Source organism: Aythya ferina (assembly GCF_964211825.1).
Source record: "Aythya ferina genome assembly, chromosome: 3".
NCBI lineage: Eukaryota > Metazoa > Chordata > Aves > Anseriformes > Anatidae > Aythya > Aythya ferina.
The window spans coordinates 33859689-33883160 of NC_140298.1; the positions used below are offsets into that span (position 1 = coordinate 33859689).

At 48.6% G+C, this 23472-nt stretch overlaps 1 protein-coding gene across 6 annotated transcripts in view; it reads right to left on the reverse strand.

The window, feature by feature from the left end:
- Positions 1-23472, reverse strand: part of MDGA1 (MAM domain containing glycosylphosphatidylinositol anchor 1) — a 140863-nt gene that overhangs the window by 33436 nt on the left and 83955 nt on the right. For all 6 annotated transcript variants that reach the window (XM_084515162.1, XM_084515160.1, XM_084515165.1 and 3 more), the window contains 4 exons: positions 20982-21251; positions 17217-17368; positions 1579-1756; positions 467-490 (listed from right to left, as the gene is read on the reverse strand). In XM_084515162.1, coding sequence (XP_084371288.1) covers positions 467-490; positions 1579-1756; positions 17217-17368; positions 20982-21251 — 624 coding nt within the window. The remainder of the gene's footprint in view (positions 1-466; positions 491-1578; positions 1757-17216; positions 17369-20981; positions 21252-23472) is intronic.

Sequence of the window (23472 nt, forward strand, 5' to 3'; positions counted from 1 at the left end):
GCAAGAGGAACCATATCTGAGCTGGAGACTGCTCCATAGCAGCCTGCAGAGGTGTCAAGCAGTACCCTTTCCAATCAAGAAGAACATGGGGGTTACAGACATTAAATACAGACATTTTGGAGGATGTAGAATAATCTGCTTACTGGATGCAGGTTGCTAATATTAGGGGGAAGGTGGGTTCCAATTCACAGCCTACCCAGTTACAGAGATACCAGGTGTAAATGGGAAGTATGTCTCTGGCATATGCCTTTGCAATAATTCAAGGTGAAAAAAAAAAAAAAAAAAAAAAAAAGAAAGCCATTACTTATTGGAAGCATTATTACTGTACGAAATTTCATGCTGTTTTTTTTTTTGGGAAAAATATTTTTGCAAAGTCAGTGCTGTTTTCCAGCTTGCCTGATCTGCTGGAGCACTTGACTAACATGCATTACATTCAGAACATAAATACAAAGGTCTTGTTGCTTACCTGTTGGGTTGGGATAGCTGATTGCTGGAAAAGAAAATGGAAAAACAGCAAGTCACAACAGCTTGTACTCCCTCAAATCACAAATTACAATCAAAGCCTGAAAATAAAACAAGCACATCAAGAAAGGTCATAGATGTACAAATCTCCTAACAGCACCCCTGCAAAACAGCAGTGCTTGGTGTCTGCCTTGGCGATGGAACAAGCTGCTGGCTCACTGATCCAAGCAGCAACAAATCTGAAGAAGAAAATCCCACCTAAGTGGTGAACATGGGACTGCACAGGGGAACTGTTCTGGTATCCAAGCAGTTTCTTTCTGGAGCACCCACTGGCAGCTAAAGCTTGGTATCTGTGAGGGACATCAAAGTAGTTTGAGACACTGTGGAAGTCTGAAACAAGTATCTTAGAGATACTTGATGTGGTGTGACTCCCCAGGACAAGAGGGTTCTGTGAAATCAGGCAACCATAGCAGGAAGGGGCTCTATACTTTCTGCTAAAATACAGGTCCAGACTCCTGAGGGGAATCAAGACATCACAAGGTTGTGAGAATGCGGTGAGCTGGGAGCTGTTGGGATAATGGAGAAAAAAGCATGGTCAATGTCTATCAACATGATGATCTGGGATTCAGGGTGTTGGACAGAGCTACAGGATTACTAGTTGCTAGTTAGGAAAGGACCTTAATTCTTTCAGATCTGGAAAGAAAGAAGCCTCTTGAAATCCTCTTGCTTTTATGGGCATGTGGCTAATATGTAGCGTCCACTGGCTATCCTCTAAAATACACCACTGAGATACAGGAGACTGCAGGATGGCCTGACTGGGGATTGGGGTTTTGGTGCTCTCATGCCCACAGAGTGCAGAGCATTTGTTGGAGTCGCTGAGCAAAGAATAAGTAGAGATTGATCCTCAGAGGTCTCTATCTGGTTCTCTGCATTGATGGCAGCAGCCAAAACGTGGCCTAGTGTGGCTGCACCATGCCATCAAACCTTTATACAGCACACAGATCCACCTGAGGGTCACAGGAGACAATGTGTACACATGCCCATGTCCCTAGGCCTGACCCACTGCCAGAGGCTCGGGCCTGATCTCGTAGCCAGGGCCGAGGAGGAGACACCTACGTTCCATGTACCGGATGATGCGGGCAGCCATGTCCCCAGCCCCAAAGCTGGTGATGGGCGTCAGGCGAACTTCGTAGCTCTGAGGCACTTTCAGGTTGGGCAAGATGTGCTCCAGCAGCAGGCCCTTCTCCATCTTCTGCACAGGAATGAAGGTTTGGATGGTGCTTCTCTGAGCCAGCTGCATTGAAAGAGAACACACAGTGTCACGGCGATCCTGAAATTAAAAACCTGAGAGGTTCTATTCACCATCCAACACCTTGCTCCTTCCTTTCATATTCAGGCAAGTACGAACCCAACTCACCTGCATCAGTGCACCAAGGTCTTGCACTCGTTGCAACATGGCATTTTGCCAAGATACCCAAGTCACTGCTGCAGCATTCATTCATTTGCTGCCTGGGCCCCGTGGCATTTCATGTGGTGCCTCGCTGGGAGCTGCCTTCTGCCATGTATCCCCACCACCCTTTCATAGGATCTACCTCTAAATCCTAACCAACGCTGCCTCTGCAGACCAGAGCAAGGTGTCTAGTTCAAATCAGTGATCCTCTGCAGTCATGAACAGGCTCCCTCTTTCTCCAAAGCCCATCGAGGAAGGAGACGAGCCATGCTAGCTGAACCTTACTAGCTGAACAGTGTTTGGTGTGCTAAGGCAGCAAGGATGTTTCAAGAAAACTATGGGAAAAATATCCTTGTCAAAATCACCACCACTGAAAATGATGAATTATGTGTCAGCAACACTTCCCTGCTACAGTCATGCTTGCTTGGTGGGGGAAGGACAAGAACAAAGATTGCATTGTAAAGATACAGTTCCCTGCCTGCTGTTGTGCAGTGCCTAGATCCCTGTGGCAAGATTTGATTCTGCTGTGTTGTTGAGGAACTGGTCCTGGTAATAAGACCTCTGGTAGGGCTTTCCATGGCCCTATGTTCACTTCCCAGTCACTCAGCCTTCCACTGATGTATCCTCTAGGCTGACAGGTTTAATTGCAAAGGCATTTCTTCTGATAGCTGGGCCCAGGGATCATCAATAAGTCTGCAGTTATGGGACAGAAGCAGGGTTGCAGGGAGGAAGGTTTACAGCAAATCCATCAGTTAGGAGTGTGAGGCAAGACTATGGAGCGAGGGCATGGCAGGGGTGGAGGCCATCAGCAAGGCAGGGCAGGGGAGGGATACAGGCAGAGCACCTGGGAACAGCAAGCACGTGCAATCCCTCCTCTGCTTGCCTCCAGTCCTACCATAGGCGACGCTGAGTTCAAAATGAGAAGCAATGACTGCCTCTGAAGTGCTCACAGTGCCAGAGCCCCGTTCTTTTCCATCATGGTCAGGACCCACCACCTCACTTGAGCTGATCTACTCACTGGATGGATGGAGCTCCCAAGCGAAGGGCAGGGCTGGAACAGATCCTGCCATGGTACTCCAGGGTCCCCTGTGGTTGCCTGTGGTTCTTACAGTGAACAGCAGCTTTGTAGCCGCCTTGAACAGATCAGGGTGCAAATTGCTTGAGGAACTGCTTTTGGCACCCTCCTCCCCTGGAAAAAGGGCCAGAGAACTGGGAACTGCTCTGGTGCCTTCCTCCATCACCATCCCTCCCTGGGATCAGTCCCAGTGGGCAGGAGCAGGGCAGCGCCTCAGAGAACCAAGCAAGACCTTGGCACCGGGATACTGTCAGGATCCATTCGCATCAACAACGCCCCATCTGCACGCACGCAGGCTGGGTGCTGATCCAACTGGCATGCCTACTGCCCAGCCCTTCCATCTGCCAGCCCGCAGCACTGCTGCTCTGCCAAGCGAGAGTGGAGCTGGCTCTCGGCAGCTCCGATCTCATCTGGGATCGGTAGCACCAGATCCCCAATTACCTGGGAGGAGAAGAGAGGGCACAAGCCAGAAGTAGGGGTCTGGAGCGGTATGGTATGGAGCCCTGACATGGGGCTTTTGGGGAGCAGAGCAGGACCAGGGGGCTGGCAGCAGCTCCTCCTTGCAGACTGCCTCGAGGCCTGGACGCTGGGAAGGCAGCCAGCAAATAGGAGGGGGTCAGGAGCCATTTCCCTCGTCTAGACATAACCTTTAGAAGAGAAACAAAATGGAGAATCGAAGAGAAGCCTGAGGGTGAGGTTCAGACAGTGCAAATTCCACCTCAGCTGGGAGTTATGTGGAATTTAGGTATCTGAAGCCTCTGGGAGCAAAGTAAAATCACATACTCTCCCACATCACCTAATCCAGGACACTGAGAAATCAGCCTCCAGTCTGGACTGCAAAGCTCTAGGTTCCCCAGTCAAGTCTATCTGCAGGGGCACATGGGTTTAATCAAATAAATACCTGGCTGCCACATAGGTTTGGCTGTAAATCAGAAAAGAAAAACTGCACCTATGTCTCCATGGGTCACAACTGTCCTGCTCCCAGGTGAGACCTATCTCCAGGCAACGGGCAAGGCACAGCTGGTGTACTGGACATACCTCCTCCAGGAGCATAGGAAAAAAGTTTTGTGAAGGCAGAGAGAGGGAACAGGCTGGAGCTCAGCATGGTTTAAAAGACATGAAATCAGTGCAAGAGAGAACAAAGCTCCAGCCAGCCACTCGCCCTGTGTGTGCAGAGCTGGTGTGGGCTTGCAGTGACTAGTACAGGCCCAGTAGAGAGCAACATTAGGGTCAAAGACTGGCTCTGCCTCCCCCTCCCCAAACACCCTTTGCCTCCCTGACTGCCAGCAGCAGGTCTTTGCAGAGCTGCATGCATCAGCCCAGCTGGAACCCGTTTTCAATCCTCTCCTCCCATCTCCCACTGCTGCTCTTCTACCATGCTGCCCTGGTATCTTCTTCCCTCCATCCCCTCTGCAGCCTCTTTCCTCCTTCTGGTCACGCTGGCCCAGTGCTCCAACTTAATACTGCTGTGGTGCAGTTAATAAAGCAGAGGCAGGCACAGAGGATGGTGAAACGCTGGCCACCTTATTAGAGATGCTGAAGCCTCTGTGGAGGATCTCACGCACCAAGCTCATTCATCACCAGGCTCAGGATGCTGCCAGCAGGGCCAGAACAAGAGCACAGCGCAACGCACAGCCTCGTTTCTGCCTTCACCTCCTTCCATTTCAAATAATGAGAGGGAGGGGATGGGAAGAGAAAAAACAAACAAACCCACACTGTTTCCACCAGCTGGCTGCAAATATCACACAGGATGCAGAGGTGGGAATGCTCTTGCAGCACAGGTTTGCTAGAAACACCTTACAAAAGACAAAATCAGCCCCAGGTGGGGCATATGTATTCAACACAAACAGTATGCAAGCTGTCCCTTTCCTTGTCACTTGTAAGCAATATTGGCAACCAAGGGAGAGCACGCACAAACACTCACATGTGCATTTAGCCCTCAAGCCTCCCAGAACTGCAGACTAGGTCTGCCTGTTCTCATTCCTCACCATCACACCTTGTCGGCAGTCCTTGTCTACCCAGTCCCCGACTTATCCTGTGAACTGGTTTGTCATCCACAGAGAGGGCTTGGCCTACTGAGCCAGCTCATGGTTGAGGAACACACAGCAAGAGCCTCAGAGAGAAAAGCGAGGTGCCACACTACCTCTGCCACCACATTGTGTTCCCAGCTGGGACACCGTCTCAGCAGAAAGGTCCAAAGTACGACACCACCATGCCTAGGCTTTCTGTTTGTTAAAGGAACAAAGAATGTCCTTTTCAGACTGAATGACATTTAAGCCAGGTACATAACAGCTAGCAGATATAATAAAGCCTAGGCATATTAGCAAACACATCCATCAATAGTTAATGTTGTACTGCTGCCCAGCAAGCCACACCACGGATTCACAAGAGCAGGATCACCCACGTGTGCTGGGACTCGGTGCGACCCGAGCAGCCACGCACGTGCCCCCACAGCCTGCTGCACTCTAAGCAGCTGCACGCTTGTTTAGGGGAGAAACTGAAATCAGAAAGGAAACATGTTTCAGCATTAGGCTCCGGGGAATCATTGCAAACACCAGCTAGAAAAATGTACACGAAAATCGTGCAGATTCTCCAGCAAGCAGATCAGAGCAAAGGAGCCGCTTGGTGGGCACCCTGCTTCCCAGCACTCCACTCCTGCTGATCTCTCCTTATTTGCCCCCGTTTTTCAACAACCCTGCTCAGCACATGAGCTCTGCTCTCCAGCACCCTCTCTCAAAATCCTTTCTCCACGCTCTCACCCTCTCTCCCTTCTTTCCTCTGCCTCCTTCCAGTTCCCCTGGCTGCTCCTTCATTCAGCACCAACCAGAAAGGGTGGCCACCTGCCCACTGGTGCTCTCACCCCCAGCTAACTGCAGGCATGGGGAGCTGGGGAAACTCCTGGCTCCCATCCCCAGCTATGTGTGCTGAAGACAGAGGAGATGGACACAAAAGTGGGCTGGGGTGACCCAGCAGTCTCACACCAGCTCTCATTTCACTCCCTGTGCATTTCCACAGCACCTCACCAGGAACAATCACACCACTGGTTTTAACACGATGACACTAGCAGCACTTGTGGTCTTCAGCTGGTGACAGCCAGGAAAGATGCTCCCAGGCACTCTGCCTTGGGACTGGAAGGGATTGAGCTTTTTTACGGTGCTGGTGGCAACTCCTGAGATGAATGCAGGACTCTGCAATGCAAAGCACCATGCTACTACAGCAGACATGCCTTGCCCTCTATTTCTGCACCAACCGCACCTCCAGAGCTACAGGATCCCTTGCAGAGAGGTAACTTCAAAGAGTTTAGATGCCACAGGCTTCTCAAGATTGGAAAAAAAAAAAAAAAGAGAAAAAAAAATGAGAAAAAAAAAAAAGAAGGAAAAGAGAAAAGGTGATGACAGGATTTATGATTACAGTGTCCAAGACTGAGCAAATTGCCCAAAGGCCAGACCCACAGGAGCATTTGCAGGTGCTCCATGTGCCTTGAAATGAACAGCAGTTGGGCTGGGACAATGAGCAGAGTTGTCCCCACACAGAGCTTCTCGCATTAAGGTATTTAATCATCCAGTGGCTACTGCTAAAGAAGGAGATTCCAGGAGATTAGTTCCATGGGTGAAAATAACATCACAGCAAATTCCTTGGGAAAAAAATAAATTAAAAATGTTCAAAAAACAGAGGCATGAGGAAGGTGGAGACAAGACAACTACTGGACATGAAGCTGCAGGATTTTCCACTGATCCTTCTCTCCCACTTCTTCCCATTCACTCTCTGGCACATGGCAGTGGATCGAGAGTCTGGTCCTTGACATCACCTTGGCACCATGGGACAGAGCAGAGGAAGATGGGTTTTCTTTGACGTTACATTTGGACACTATCAATTTGATTCTTGCTCTCTGTATTTTGGCAGAGGGATAAAACCCCTCTGCCCTGGCAACATCCTCCCAACTTCCAGGAGTTTAGGAAAGGGAGCAGCATGGCCACCTCCAGGGATGCAGCAGGGGAGGTGCAGTGCTGGCTCACAGAGTCCAGTCTCCTGGCACCGCAGGGGCTACTTCTGCTCGTTTGTTTTATGAACATATCAAATCCCATCTTAAATGCCATTCCCGTTTGGCCTGCTGCTCCTGGTGGATGGCTGTTCCAGGGCCTGACTGCCCTAATGATCTCATTTCCAGCCTGAATTTATTCACAGGCAGCTTGCACCCAGTTGATCTTGTGACAGTATTGTCCTTTAGCTTAAATGGCCCTTTTCCCTCCCTGCTGCTTGACCCTCTGTTGTTTTCATAGACAGCAATCGCATCCCCTTTCACCCTTTGCTTCGCTAGGCTAAGCAAGCAGAGCACTCTGTGCTTCCTCTTGTAACACACTCTCACTTTCCCTGATCTACTCTATAATCCTTTACTGCACGATCCCACTCACTGGGTATCCCGGCCCTGCATATAGCATGCAGTTGCTCCACTCCACCTTCCCTGGAGGTACCTCGGGCTTCACGTAGGAGTGCATTTGCCCTTGGCACACCTGCCTCTCACCAGCAGCTCCCTGCAATCAGCTCATTCACCCACATCATGCCTCCATGTCAATCATTTCCCACTGATGAGCTCCCAGCTTGTAGCAGATTCCTCTGCTAGCACGTCCCACGGTCACAACCTTGCATTTGTACTGCTGCATTTCATCCCACCTGACCCACTCAAGTAGTTTTTAGCCTCCCAGATCTTCTTTACAGTATCCTGATCTTTCACTGTGGTGTCATTACCTTCCCAATGGTTATCACACACATATTTCAGCAGCACACACCTAATAGGAGATTCTGATCTGACTGCAAGTTATGAGCCACAGTGAAGATGCCTTCCCCCTCAGCAGGGTAGCTGCCATCTGCAAAAGCAATTTAGGTGAGTTTGGGGAAGTGGAGAAATTTGGTTTGGCTATGGAGACTTACAGTAGCTGTGACATTTCCCTACAATTTCTCATTAAGCTTCCTGTGCCTGTTAGATTGGATAGAAACATGTTCCTGGGTTAGTACTTCATCACCACCTTGAACTGAAATGATGTCAAGCATAAACAGCATCAATTAAAGCTCTAGGATAAATTTAAACATGGATTCATTTCCGTTTCCTTGCTTGATGACCAATACTTATTAGGGGTTTCTCGAGCAAATAATCACACTGCAAACAAAATTGGCATCTGCTAGACAAGCACACCAGTGAACCAAAATTCATGCCTACGTTGTTCATCAGTCAAGCACACAGGTTCAGACTCTGGGGTTAAGCAAGCATGAGTAGCCAAAGCAAATCCATTATTCAGTCTAAATGAGGAGTCCTGGAAGGTTTTCTTCCTAGACCGTCCTTAGCAGAAGGCTCCCTTTCTGGGCTGAGACATCCCTAGCTCCAAAGAGAGAAGTAACCGCGACCTTCAGTAGCTGCAGAGGACAGCTGGAGCCATCCTAGCCAGGAGACAGCCTCTCTCTCTTTCTCTCACGCAGGCAATCAGCTGCCCATCCTCATTAGGTGCCGAGAGCAGCAGTTTACAGCTTCCCAGAGAAGCCAAATTGGTGCTGTCATGAATTACTGTAAGTGCTTGTTCCACACTCTTCAATAATGTCTTTCATTAGGGGCTGATCAGAAAGCAATATGTATTTTATTAGCATATGTTCCCCGGTCTAAGAAGAGCAGACCTAATCTTCACTCTGTCAGGGAGACAAAGTGAAAGCCTTAACTGAGGCACAGCATGACTGGCAACGTCATGAGCCATGGCCTGAGTGGAGCATTGCAAGGCTGCATGTCCTGAGGAGCCCAGGTGCTGGAGGAGAAGAGGAAAACAGCAGCTGAATTTGGGGAGAGGTGGGAAGGGAGGGAGAGCCACACGCTCCCCAGTCTGTGCAAGGAGCCTGTGTTGGGGTTCGTGTGGCCTGAGAAGTAAAAGCAACCCAAATTGTCCCAGCTTCAGTTAGGTTGGGCCCTGAGCCGTATTGCCTATAATATGGTTGAGCCTTACTGAGACCCATGCAACCAACAGGCATTGCCACCTCCCAGGCCCCCTTTAGACTCTGTCAGAGCTCACTGTTAGGGCACCTTCACCCTTACAAACCACAGATAATAAACTATGGGGCTATTGCTTACTGGAGCAGAAGCAGCCTCCATGTGTGACTCTGGGCTTTCCAGTCTGGTACACATAAAGAAGGTACACAGGCAAGTATCATCCCCGTGCCTATGGGCCACCTCTAACTCAATTGCATTTGCAATCTTACCTCTAGTAAAGCAGGGGCAGGCAGCACAGCATATGCAGGGAGAGCCATAAAAATCCTTCACGTTTCTCCATGCAGCCTGCACTGGCAGCAAGACCGCATAGGCTTTGTTTCTTTCTGAGGCATGGTCAAAAAATCCTCCTAGTGCATACTCCTGCCAGTTTGTCACTAGCTACGGGAGAGATTACATCTCCCTTCCAAACCCTTCCCCCTTCACTCGCTTTCTCTGCTTATCTCCAACATGCTCTAGGAAGCGAGAGCCAGGAAAAAAAATAAAAAAAAAAAAAAAAGAAAAAAAGAAAAAGGAAACAAAAAAGGAGATGGAAACAATAGACTGAAGAGGTGGAAAATAATGAGAGGGAATAGGGAAGGGGAAGGTGTGTAAAGAAAAGACTCCAAAGCAGCAGGAGGAACACGGACTGACTACTGACAACAACAGACGAGCAGAGTAAATGGGAGGAAGCTACATCACAGATTATCAATAGGGACTCTCAAAAAGACTCGATAACCAGCATGTACCCCTTGAAGCCACTGAAGGAGTGTGGATCAGAGATGCACACAAAGGACTTGCTTTTACCTTTGAGACCTGGCAAGCATTTTTCATCCTGTGCTCAGTTTTGTAAAACAGAAGCCAAGAGCCTGCTAGATACAAACAAGCACAAGGGTGTGAAAACAACATCTCAAGCCTGCAAGGCTGATACGAGGGGGTATATTGGTTGGGTGAATGTGATTATCTCTTCTCTCACATTCTCCTTACCCTGAATGAGCACTGAACAGTGGTGTTAGGAGCTAGAGATAGATGAGATTTTGTAACTACATGCGTTTTAAGAGCATATGAGCCTTTCTAGCAAGATTATTCATACTGTTCTCAGGCACTGTAACTATTCCAAACAGAGCTAAGAGTGGAAAAACTGGTCTAATTATTCCCTTGTACCAGGAAAGCTAAACAATAGCCTGCTTTCTCTCTTGCCCAATCAAGTGCTTGAATTGCACTGGGAGCAGTTCTTATGAAAAGTGAATGTTAAAATGAAATCTCAACTCCAATACACCTTTCGAATGGCAAGCCATGTTGTAAAGCTTTTTGCTACCCTGTTGTGGGCAGGTTACTTTACTTGGTATAATCCGAGAGGAGAAATGGTAGCATGAGCCTAAAGCATGATTAACTTGCCACTGCTCATATTGCCATTTTTTCCCCGATTACCTGATTGCAAATGATCTCTGGACCAAGAAAACCATGAATCATAATGAAGAGCAACGTGCGAATGCAAAAAGACAGAATTAGTCAGGCAAATTCATTTCTTAGGCATTGTTTGTGGGACAAGGGAAGACTCACTAGCAGAACTGCAAGGTATTTGGCAGACCTAGGGGAAACCTCATCCCACTGCTCCCAGGTGTTTCCACTGAACTCACCTGACCCACCTGTGCTGTTCAGACCAGTGTTGAGCATCCCTGACCAGCCTTGCAGGAGCCACCCTGACCCTCCAGCTGACAGGGCTAACAACACCCATGGCCAGGCAGACACCTCCACCTGCAGTGAGGAAGGGCGTGGAGGAAACTCTTGGAAACTCCATTGGCACTAGTGGAAGCTCCTCTGTTGCTGACTTAGCCAGTAACGAATACATACATGTATATGAAATGAGGATAAAGCTTCTTGCTTCCCACCCCCTCCTAACATCCCTCTGGGATGAGCCTTCCCCTCCAGCACAGGTAGAAAGGGTCTTGCTTTAGCAGCTGCTCTCATGGACGCACCCCAAATGGCGGATTGCTGGGGGTGAAAAGAGGGATGGTTCGGCATACTGTCAGCTGCAGTGACTGATGCTGTGTCCCCTTTACAGGCAGGAGAGAACACAGCTGAGGCAGGATCCTGCCCTCTCTGTTCCCAGCTGCCTGTGGTACAGTTATGGTTTTACTCCCCAGGCCCTTCATAACAATCTCATTAAGACTCAAGCAGAGCTTGTCCATCATATGCTATTGATCAGCCAGCTCTCCTTCCTCCAGAGTGTGGCTGCCACTCAGCCCCACCACATCCCAAACCTCTCCTCCTCTAGCAGCCTAAAAAGGCAGTGTCACCTCTCCCTCCCCTTGCTTTCCCTGGCTTTGCATCGTGATGGCTGTTTGAACCATCTGCTAAACACACTGCCCTGACACACTGGCTTCCTTCTGCAGCCTTTTCCACCTCCCTCAGGGCTGACTTCTCGCAGCATCACGTACGCCACTAGCATAACTGAAGGCAACTGGCTGGAGAACACAAATGTAATCTGCCTATTCTCACTGCCTGCACAAAAGTTGGAAAAAAAAAAGAAAAAGAAAAACAAAAAGAAAAAAAAAAACATCAGTGGGGGAGACAGGGGAGTTAGAACTGAAAAACCACCTCTTCTTGCTACAGAGGGCAGCTCAGCAGGTAGGTGGAATTGCGTTGATTTGACTTTGTCCTATACGACAGCAGCCTGTGATCAGACATCAAACTGGCAGACGGGGCAGGCAAAAAAGAAAAGAGGACTACAGAAGCTTTCCAGCAGGTGTGACTTACAAGCCTTCCCACAACAGAAGGTCTGTTTTGAAATTCAGTCCTGGGCAAACATTGCAAGGCCAAGTCACTGCAGTCCCCAGTCCTGACACCAGTGAGACAACCCCAGCACAAACCATACCCAGTGACACGATGAATGGTAAAGGGATGTGCCCTTTGTCACACCCCACAAGTCTTTTGATCCATGGAGCATCTAACAAGCAGCCAGGGGTGCTATCTGCTTCTTTGTGAGAAACCACGCTCCTCTTCCTCAGGCTAGGACAGTGATGCTGTAGCAGGGAGGAGGAAAGGAAAAGGGGCTTGCACTTCCCTTTTCCATGTGCCCTGTCTATGCCTTGCGCTGACACATCAAACCATGCCGTCCAGTTAAGCAGACTCTCAGCTTCACTCAGCGGGGAGGATTTCTTGGAGGAATCAGCATCACAAGTGCTTCCCATCCTCCAGGTAACACAAGGTGAGTGCTGTACAGCTCACATTTGATCCAGAGTATGATGGCACCCTCCCCAGTTTACCAACCACAACTTCATCCTTTAATCTTATCTTCTAGTATGAAAAGGAGTTAAAAGAACCTCCTAGAGAGCTAAGCTCTCATAAAGCCTCACGGCATCACCTCCCCGGCTCCTGCAGTGTCCCCCACCTGAAAACACTAGAGGGGGGACATGCAGGATGGGGCCACGAGGATCACAGGGCCATAAGGAGCCTCGGGATTAGGGCTATGGACACAGGCCTGTTCACAGCCCCATCTCTGTTACCTTGGTGATGGCAGCGCTGCCCAGACAGCATGCAGCCCCTGGGAGCCAGCAACACGTTAGCCTGTTTGTTTGTAAAACGAGTTCAGCCACCCCTGCCTCTCTTATGCAGAGCTTTCTTCTTCTGTAGCACTCAGGCAAGCCCCCCTGAAGAAAGAAATGAAGGATCTGGGGAGACCATATAGTGGCCTTACAGTCAGTACCTAAAGGGGACCTACAGGAAAGCTGAGGAGGGACTCTGTCAGGGAATGTAGTTATAGGACAAGTGGTAATGGCTTTAAACTAAAAGAGGGTAGGTTTAGATTAGACATTAGGAAGAAGTTCTTTACTCAGAGGGTGGTGAGGACCTGGCACAGGCTGCCCAGAGCAGCTGTGGATGCCCCATCCCTGGAGGTGTTCAAGGTCAGACTGGATAGAGCTTTGGGCAACCTGGTCTGGTGGGAGGTGACCCTGCCCATGGCAGGGGATTGGATTTATGTGTTCTTTAAGGTCCCTTCCAACCAAAACCATCCTGTGATTCCATGATTATGTCACAGGATTGCTCACAAGCATTGGAAGATGCATCCAGCTTCATCAGGTTGTGCTTGTCATGCATCAAGGGCCACCTACATGGGTTCATCAAGCTACAGTGGTGCATGAAAGGGGGAAAACAGTAGTGTGAGCTAACAGTGCTCTGCACTAACGCTTAATGTAGAAGCATGTGGCCTCAAGTACGGTTTACTTGTCCTCCCTCTCGAGTTGCACAACCCCTGCTTGGTACGTGATGAGAGAGCATGAAGGCCAGCCCTGCCCTGCACGCCCTTGGAGTGGCGGCTGGCTCCGTGCACTAATGAGGCCCCAGGCAGCCAGCAGCTGACAGACGCTGCTGAAATGGGCTCTGAGGAGAGCAAAAGAATGACTCGGAGGTAGAAATGAAGCGATACAGGTCTGCAGCCCGTGGGCCTCAGCGTTAAGACAATCCCACTGGGTTGCAATGACCGTCAGCAGAGTTAACCTTCTGCCCTAATCACAATCATTAAATTCCCGCTAACGCCCCTGTCCTATGTATGTCCAAACAGCTCTGTTCTCTGTCACCACCCCTCACGGTGAGCCCGGCTCCCCACCGCCACAGCTCTCATTAACGCTGCTCTGACTGGCTGATGAGGCGAGTGGCAGCCTGCTCAGGAGCCCAGATGAGTTTTGTGGACAGCAGGGGATGTTTATCCAACATGGAGGGGATGAAAGTACAAACAAAGAGCGGCTGCACAATTACTCGGGCATCGCGCAGGGCCACTCTCATTAAAGACAGTCTCCCTGACACGAATTAATCTGAAGTGACAACTCAGTGAGCTAAATTAGCACATGGGTTCGGGCTTGGCTGGGTGCAAATTGCAGGGGTCTGTCTGCCAGGTAGGGCTAAGCCTGTTCCACAGAGGGGAAAGGCAGGAAGGTGTTAAGCTGGCCTTCTTCTGCCCAAGTCTACCCAGGAAGGTGCAGGGGAAACGGCAGCCTCAGTTCTTCTCGAGGGGCACAATGAAGATTAAACTCCCCTTCTGCACCAATACCTTCTCCTTCCTCTTTCTCCTGCAGCCTCAGGTCACAGATGGGTTCCAGCTCATTACGTGCACAGTAATTCTGCCACTATCCCCCGCAACCGTAACCACCAGCCCAGCTCAGATCTTTCCTCCAGGATGCAACCTGCTTGCAGTATTAGATGGCTTCTCATTTCTCTTTAATGTTAGAGCAGAACTCTGGGAGGGGATAAAATATACAGAGAGAAACAAGCAACTTAAAAGGCTTTTTATTTTTTAAGCAAAGATCTGGTTTGAGGAGGCTGCTTTGAATCCCCAAGCAACGAAAAGCATTTTCAGTTGGAGTGCAGTGGCTCAGTGCCTTTCCATGCTACAAGAGCACAGAGAAGAAAAAAGCTGACCAAGCAATCACCCAAAAGCCTTCTGGATCAGCCCACAACCAAATGACCCAAGGCTACGGACTCATTAAGTTCACTGGCTACAGTGAAGTAAGACAGACGGCATTTGGAGCAGTTGCCTTGGAGCAAGAAAGGGAAAACCTCCCAAACCCCCAGAACAGCCATTTGTGAGGCTTCTGCAGCTCTTCAATGGGGAAGTTTTCCCCATGGAAATGGCACTCAACGCTACGCCACTGCCTAGCCCACCTGACTGATGCACTCCAGGAAATCACAGCCTATTTACCAAGACACACAACAAAGGCTTTACAAGAAGCTTGCTCCACAATGCTATCGTATGTGCTTTGCCTGGGTCAGTGGCTCCAAGCTGTCAGGCTGTTTATTAGGTTTTAATCTAAGGTTAATTCTTATTCTACTGGAACTGGTGCGTCTGCTGTGCCACTCAGCCTGTGCCGCGGTGCTGGGAACAATCGGCTCCTATGGAAATGCACCTGTCTGTGTTGCTGGAAGCCCCCATGCATTACTTAGGAAACCAAATTCCCCCAGACTGCTTACAAACCCCACAGGAATGCCCAGCCAGCCAGTGGAAGCTGTTGAACAGGGAGAGTTGGAAGAGCACAGCACCAACCAATTAATAAGCAGCACTTTTGCTCTCACCCAGCCCCGTTTTCAGCAGCTGCAGCAAACAAATTTAATTCAAGGGTTCCCAGGTGCCTTGCAAAGCATTCTGCGACTTAGGGATCTTGATATTACATATGCCAAGAGCTCTTCAAGCAAACTGGGGAGAGCAAAAGGAAAACCAGCAAAGTGTGTCACCGTCAGTGGGCATCCCAGCTGGCTGCTCTTTGGATATCAGCTCAGCAATAGTTAACTTCCCCCCAGACAGCCCCTCACCACCTAGCAGGTACCCTGAGAGGTGTGCTGTTTGATTCTCCTTCATCCTTAGGATACAGAAGAGCACTTGGCCATGGAGACCAGTGAGCTCCCACAGGGCTGGAGGAGGAGCTGGCTGGGTAAGCTTTCATCAGCTTGATGACGACAATAAATCAATAAATAAATCAACTACCAGTGATGTCCCCACTCCCCCCCCCCCTTTTTTTTTTTTTTTTTTTTTTTTTTTTAAATCTGGGGAGAATATCCACTTCAATCCCAGCTCTCTGGGAGGGTTTTCGTGCCACCCCAGCTAGAACCTGGAAGCCATTGCATCCAGCGAGGATGGTGCACAGGCAACCAGTGGCTCTCCATGAGATGCAAGTGGCTTTGTAGGAGGGTCAGGAGAAAATATCATGAACACGCTTTCCAGACTGTTTCCTGCTTGTGCTCAACAGAGTTTGGTAACAAATCTCCCCTGCTGCTTCCTTGCTCTGCTGTCCCTTATTCAGATTCAAGCCACCAAGATGGGAACTGCAGCCATTTCTAAGAGCCTGCCCATACATGAGATTGGATTACAGGAGGGTCACAGTACAACACTCCTCCAAAATACACCTCTCAAGAGTCAATACGATGTACCGCTGCTGCACAAGAAACATTAACAGCAATAACTGACAGGGTGTGAACAAAGTCAAAAGGTTTAACTTTCACGGACACTCAGCTTCCTTTATGTCATAAAGCAGAAATGTGGCTTTTCCTTCTCTTAATCCCTTTCAGGAGAAGCTGAATGAGGACAAGATCCAAAATTACTTTTAGGCACTATGCAAAAGGAAAAAAAAAACTCAATATCACTGGAGAAAGATAAAAATCACAAATTAGTTTGTTGAGTTTCTGTGCTGATAATAGCAAAACTTGGCTAACGGGGAAGGGGTACTATGACAAACTGCCTTCATTATTAGAGGCTCCCCTGTGTCCTGCGTTATTATTAAGCACTGACAATGTGCTCTGCGCTGTATGAATAACAAACAAAGGCTGTCCCACCCCAGAGAGCTCACAAGCAAACGGAGACATAAAACTGAAGCCTACTGTGCAGAACTAGAGGAGAGAGACACTGGGATCTTTTTAATTATTTTGTTTTCTATCTGCAGTAAACAAACTTCTTACAAAATGCATTTGCTTCCAAGCTACTACTGAATGGCAAGAACCGCCAATTTTAAGTGTCCCCGTTTTTAAAATGTGTTGAATGCAGGCACTTTGCTGAGCTTGGATGAAAGTACATGGCAATCCTGTTAGGTTAATGTGCTCTTTAAAAACACCAGACTCTTACCTAACCTTCTCCAACCGGTGATCTCTTCAATGTTCCCTCAGTTCACTCCCCACCCCACCCGCCCCAGCTCTGGCGTGATTTCTGTTCAGATTCAGAAAACCTTGAAACCCACTTCTCTTCCCCTGCAGAGTTTATATAGTCCCAATAGCTTCATTACTGAGACAGTATGAAAGCCCTTTTGCAACACAAACAGACACTGACTTTTTCCTGCAGTTCCTGCCTGGAGAGCTCTTCAGCTTATTCCCTTTATTTCATACAAGTGGGGAGGGTAGAATTCCACTTGCTTGAATCTTTGGCCTATAAAATCTCTAAAACCTACTAATGACTGTGGGCTTTTGTTCATATTAAAACCCCCTTCAGAACACTGAGCATTAACAGTCCAAGGGGAGGCAGTGGGGCTTTGAAAGCTCTCGATTGTACCCAACACCTGACTTAATGAACACTGAGCTGTGTACTCAGCCTGTCTCTCCCATTCAGTGGGGAAGGCATAAGTCTGTCAAGGTCTGGCAGTTTCCCCAACTACAGCTCTTAATCAGCAAGGAGGCATTGATGGAGCTGCTTTCTGAGGTTCTCTTCCCAAGAGCACGCACTGAGGCTCCAGAAGAGCAGACCTTACCTGCCTGACTTCCAGGCGATACTTGAGGATGGGATCCACAGCATCAGGCTCCTTCTGTGTCCACTGCAAGATGTAAGAGTAATTCTTGGATTGCTTCTGGCTCAAGGTGGGGTTGGGAGTATCATAGTAAAACTCTGGGCTGTAAGCTTTTGCTGAAGGAAAAAAACAAAAGGAGGAAAGTAAAGAGTGGGATGGAAGGGGAACATAAATTACAAAGAGATGCGGTGCAAGTGGAAGGGGACTGCTCACCCAATTTGCCTTTGACATGGTAAATTCCTTTAATATTCCAGCTGGTGTTGCATTGACATGCTGAACTGTTCATGGCATCTTTCTCTGAGGATCACTACTACTTTCCCAGCCTAACCTAATGGGAGGGTTCACAGACCCACAACACCAGTGGGGCATGACCAACACCCAGCTGGGGAACAGCTTCAGTACTCCAGCTGGAACCAGCTCTCATATTTCTGTCTTGCTTTTGTAGTTTGGATTGAGGTAACAGCTTTAAACTGGCACTTCTCCTCTTTCATCTGCTGCTTCACAGAGTCCCCTGCTAACAATCCATGAAGAAAGATCATTTGGCCAGTAGGTCATAGGAAAAGCATTATTTATCGCACAGGGACCATGGCATTTAAAAGGAGACCTTGCTCCTTCTGCATCTCCCCTGCCCTGGCAGCACAGTGCTCCAGCCTCGTTGTAACGTGACGGTCATCTCTGCAGCAAAGGGGATGCTGACCTCAGCCGGGGTGAAAACAGCAGGAGCTTTGGCAAGGGCAGAGATGTCTTTTCTAAACCCACCTCTCCTCTTAAAAACAGAGGGCAGCAGGAGGAAAAGAAACACAGAAGAAACAATGTACTGGAGAGAAACTGGATGGTTCAGAGAATAAGGGATTTCCCATCATTTCCCCAGCTGCTGCTGTCCCGAACCAGTAACAAACAGGGCTTGAAAGCTGGCTGCCTGCAAAGCTCATCCAATTTGCTGGAAGTGACTGAGAGCCCTCCCTGGCATTGCCCTGCCAAAAGCTGCCCCAAAATGCTGCCACAAGGCAATGCTGGCTGCAGCCCAGCGGGCAGCAGGAGTGGCTGGACACCAGGAGGACAGCAAATTTAAGCTTGTACAGAGAGATCCTACAGGCTCAGGCATTCTCCTTCCCCATTATATGACAAGACTCTCCCAAAATGTCACCATGTCCACGTAGATGAATTTTGGCTTAGGTGTTGCACCCAGCTCCTCAGAGTGAGTCAAGAACAACTTGAGGTCTTACCCCAAATGGGCCTGTTTGAGATTACCTTCCCTTCTCCCTGTGCAATTCAATTTCTGGGAGGTTCTGGGCAAGGCAGGAGCTGGCCCTGAACCCAAAGCCTCCTTTCTGAGGTCAGGTCCAATCTGGACCTGCACAGACCAGAACCGCACAGAGCAGAGCAGACACAAACAGCATCTCCCCAAGCAGTCTGCCACACCTTGCCACTTGAATCATGGGCCCTGCCATTCAGTGTGGTTATAATTAGGCTCGAAAGGATTCAATGTTTATTTTTTATGAACTCAGATGGATAATATTGATGTTTATTTCCAAGTCCTTTTTTTCTTATTATTTTTATTGACTTGAATTTTTGCACAAGCAAGAAGTTCAGAACCACCTCAGAGACTAATTGCTGCTTATTCAACTTGTATTGACTGTGGAAGTCAAGCTTCATAATGGATTCAGAAATAAAATCAGAACTGATGATAATCATAATCTTGCATGATATTAATTCCTTATTAATTGACTCTAAAATAGAAATAGAAGCTAAAAAAAATCCTTCCAATAGAAAGGAAGCACATCAGAATACTTTTGGAACTTCCTTTCTGGAAACTTTTACCATTGCCAGAAAGTTTTGTCTTTTTCTTTCAGCTGACAGGAAGAGCAAAAGGTTATTCACTCAGTCTTTTGGGGCTATTTCTGAGCTTTCAGATAGATAGTGGGAGAGCAGCTGGTGACCAGTATGGGTGGCCCTGATAACTTTCTCAAGGGAGTGGGTTGGATGCCTCACTATTCTTTCAAAATATTACCAAAAAAAGCTAATCTCCCATCCACAGAAGAAACTAATCCCATCCAATAGACCTTGGCAGGTTTATGTACTCTGTTTCCAGTACGTCTGAACGCCTCACAGTCACAACTGAGTCACTGCCTCCCCATCAGACAGGAAGGTTCATGGACCTTCTTTCACAGAACAGAAACAAAAAGCGACTATGCTGTTCCTCCACAGAGGAAGTCTGTAGCAGATGTGAATTTAAACTAGAGCTCAAGTGCCCTAGTCCAGCCACTGGATTATTTTTCAGGTTGCTCTAGAGGTTCAGAAGGTCTAATTGATTTGTAGCTGTGCAGGACACAGGCAGAGATGTTTGGAGCTGAAAAGCCAGCATCAGCTATCAACACCTTGGAAAAAGAGGAAAGATGCAGAAAAACAAATGCTTGCAGCTTTCCAGATGCGGGCTCTGTAGGGATGACCACTGCTTTCTGCTGAGGGGATCTTGCCATGGGGGACATGCCATGGCACATAGGATGGCAGTGTGTACTTGTTACTACTTCCAGCAAGAAACTGAGAACCTGGGAGCATTCCCGAACTTGTTGAGAACAAAGTTCGCCCTGATGGATGGCTCATAGCGAGATATGGTTTGCCATGTAGTTAGTGAGATGAGAGTTGCAAGCATATGAAGAAAGATTAGGTAGCCAGGGCTCTGAATAATAATTCACTGCCAGACAAATTCTGGGAGACATCCACAGTTAAGGGTAAGGTCCCGAAAAATGTTCCACAGAATAGAAATGGTTTGGGTTGCCCCATTCCTGAGAGCATCTCAGAGTTACAGCATAACTGAGCTTCTCCAGACCCTAGGAAAGATTTAAAGATTTGCTTTAAAGTCTGACCTCTTTGCATATTATTTATTCTCTCTTTCTCTCTCTCATTTTTTTTTCCCCAGTCCTGTCTTGACATGTTTTATAAATTGGCCCTATTCTGGAAAAACAATATTTTGGCTGAATTTACTGTTTATTAAGGCAACTTCATCTGAGAGCTTGTCTAGAATCTGGTGCCCAAGTCAATTCTGAGGTCATGGGAAAAACAGATTTAATGATCAGTTAGAGAGGCTAGGTCAGATGTGTGGTTTTAGATGCTATAACTCTGCCATCCCTCTCTGCAGTTGCAGGTGCTAGAAAGCAGCTCTGGTGCATGCTGGAAAAACAAAGCAAAACAAAACAAAACTGAGCAGTAAATCCAATAGTACTAGTATCCAACCCCAGATCATGTTTGTCCTAGCAGACATTGTGATTCAAAGACAGCCTGGAGTCACAGGGAAGGTATAGGAATACATGGTACCATTGGTTTGTTTGTTTCAGAGGGGAAATTAGATGTTTTTGGAGACTGCTGGCAGGATGTAGAGCTTTTCAATCATCCTTGGTCAATACTTACCTACCAAGCTTGAAAATACTACTACCAAGCCTGAAAGCTGATGACAGCCTCAAGTTTTAGTCTTTCAGGCAAATTTCTAAGTACTGCTAACATACAACAAAGGCTGGCACTAACTGCACCGGGTCCATCCCAGACTTGAAGATGATGGAGACACAAATCCCTGTGGGCTTACAGAAAGTCACCCCTCCTGAACACAATGCCATGTACAAAGGAGGCAGCAGAAGTGGGATACGCTGCTTGTACCAGCATTTACTGGGATCAAGCTTCCCACCTCTGTGCCCCCATCTCACATCTCGCTCCCACGTGCGCTCTGTGACTTACCAGACACCTGGAAGAGGCAGGCGGAGACCCCCACATCATTGGAAATGCTGCACTCGTAGTTCCCGCTGGTCTCCCGGCTCACGCTGTCCACCTTCAGCTCCGAGTAGTCCTGCTGCTCTGCCGGGGGCTGCGCCAGGAGGGTCCCGTTGAAGCGCCAGACGGAGGTGGCTACCTTCATGGGGCTGCCCTTCAGCATGGTGCAGCGCAGGGTGACGCTGCGCCCCACGCCCTGGCGCACGTCCTGGAAGGCGGGCTCCACCACCGGTGGGACTGGGGACCAAACAGAGCAACAGACAGGGGTGTCATCAGGGGACAGCCACCTCGCTCAGCGCGGCCACCACGACGCTGCCTCTGAAGAGACAGGTGACGGTTATTTCTGAGGTGATATTTGTTTTCTATCTGGAGACAGATTTGTTGGACTAAAAGCAGTGATAACTGCCTGGCATCTCCTTCTGACTGGGCTGGAGCCACCTATCAACTCCCTCCCATTTATTATTATTATTTGTTTTTTTAACAAGTTCTCATCCCATGGGGAGGCTGAGCACAATAGCTTGGGTTCAGTCCCTGGATCCCAACCAGAATACCCATGGTCCTCAGTCCTCATATCCAGCATAAACTGCACCACCCAAGCAGGCAGGTACCCTCACAGGCAGTAACACTCATGTCCTTCTGTTCAGTGTCCAACAGGGCGACCAGAGACACCACGTTCAGATGGAGAGATGAACATTGTGTGTCCTCAGACCTCAAGGGATGTTAGAGGAATACATCAATAAAATACACCAGGGACTGGCTACCAGGACCCTTGGTCCTATTCTAATCTCTGCCAGCAACGCCCTGGTGTCATGAGGTGAATCACTTCTCTCCATGCCAGTTTCTTTGCCAGTTACATGAGAGTGATGATATGTGGATGTCTTCCTAGCAAAGGGGGTTAACTCTTGTTCTTTAGCACTTGCAAAAAATTACAGGAACCTCATGATTTGGGCATGGCTGAGGCAGAGCAAGGAGAAAGTCTATGTTGGTATTGCTTGGGTCAACAACCTTATTTAACACAGTGGCAGAGGACCTCAGTCTCCACAGCCATCTGGTGGACATGCTTCATATGCAATAAGATCTTAATTAAAACACTGGAGCATGGGAATAACCAGCAACTCTCTCTCTAAAATGAGAAAAGGCTTCCTGAACACAAAGCAGCGGTTAGCCCAAATGGACCAGAGGGAGGACAGATTTATAGCAGCTCCGGCACAATCACAGCTCACCTTCCCTGGGTTCAGAGCACCTGATTTTCCACTGACAATTTCCTACAACGCACCTGTCCCCTCTGAACGTCTGCAGAGCTGCCAAGCAGGGCTCCCCTCCTGCAGCCTGACACCAGCAAGGCTCTCCTACAGCTCTGTAATACTGGTGACCTCTCCATCAGCCACCGTATGGGTCTGCCATGCAGTGTCCTCTCCCTGTGGACACCGCCGAATCTGTGGGTATGCCTCCTACAAGCACCTCCTCCACCTGACAGCCCCACTCAGCTGTGGCTGATTGTTTTCTAGGTATCTGTTCTCAGCTCTCAGCCTCTGGGCCCTTCACTGCACTTAAGTGGATTAAAAGCAACCCTTGACTGAGCTCACGTTGCCGTGCTGAGTGGCATGGTCAGCTTATTACAGATGGCTTTGCTAGCAATGTGTCTCAGCGGGTGCTCCAAGCACTGACTTGCCTTTGGCTCGCATGTCTTCCACCTCACGGTGAGAATTATGTGAGAAGTTGTTTGATTAGACCTAGTGCCATGAATGTGTCATCTCCATCCCTAGCTGCTATCCCATTTCTTGGGTCACATCTGCTCCTTAATTGAAGACGGCGGGGTCTCACATTATAATCAAGGCTGGCTGGTGACATAGGGAAAAAAAAAAAAAAAAGGAAATAAAGAAAAAGAAAAATGGGACAAAAGAGAAAGGAAGGTTTAAAAATAACATGTCACAGCAGCTCCAGATGTGTTCAAAACAACCCACTTCACAAAAGGGAGAGAGAGGAATGGGAGGCGAGCACTGCGTGCGGAGCTGAGATAGAGGAAGAGAAAAGGTCTGGAAGAGGACGAAGTGCCCCCACAAGGCCACAGGCTGTGCCCCTCTGTTAGGGAGGGCCTGGGGCTGGGAAAGGGACACAGAGGAGCGGGGCTGGGACCGTCCAGATGCTTCCTTAGGTCCCAGGAACAGCAGGGCAGCCATGGATGCGGAAGATATTTAATCTTCTTCAGCTGGGAAATGGGATTTACTCGGCTTGCATGGGGACAGGCTCAGGACCTATATTATCACCTTGTGAAGGGAATGCCTCAAAGTACCTACACAGTAAAAACTGGTTATATTTTCTCCTCTTGCCTCTGGCACTAGGAAAAACCCAACAAGCAATGACCGTGCAGATGGTCCTGGAGCCCCCGAGTTTTCTGGAGAGAGAGCAGGAGGAGCTCATCTCATGAGCACAAAGGATGGAGCACCATGGCAAGGGG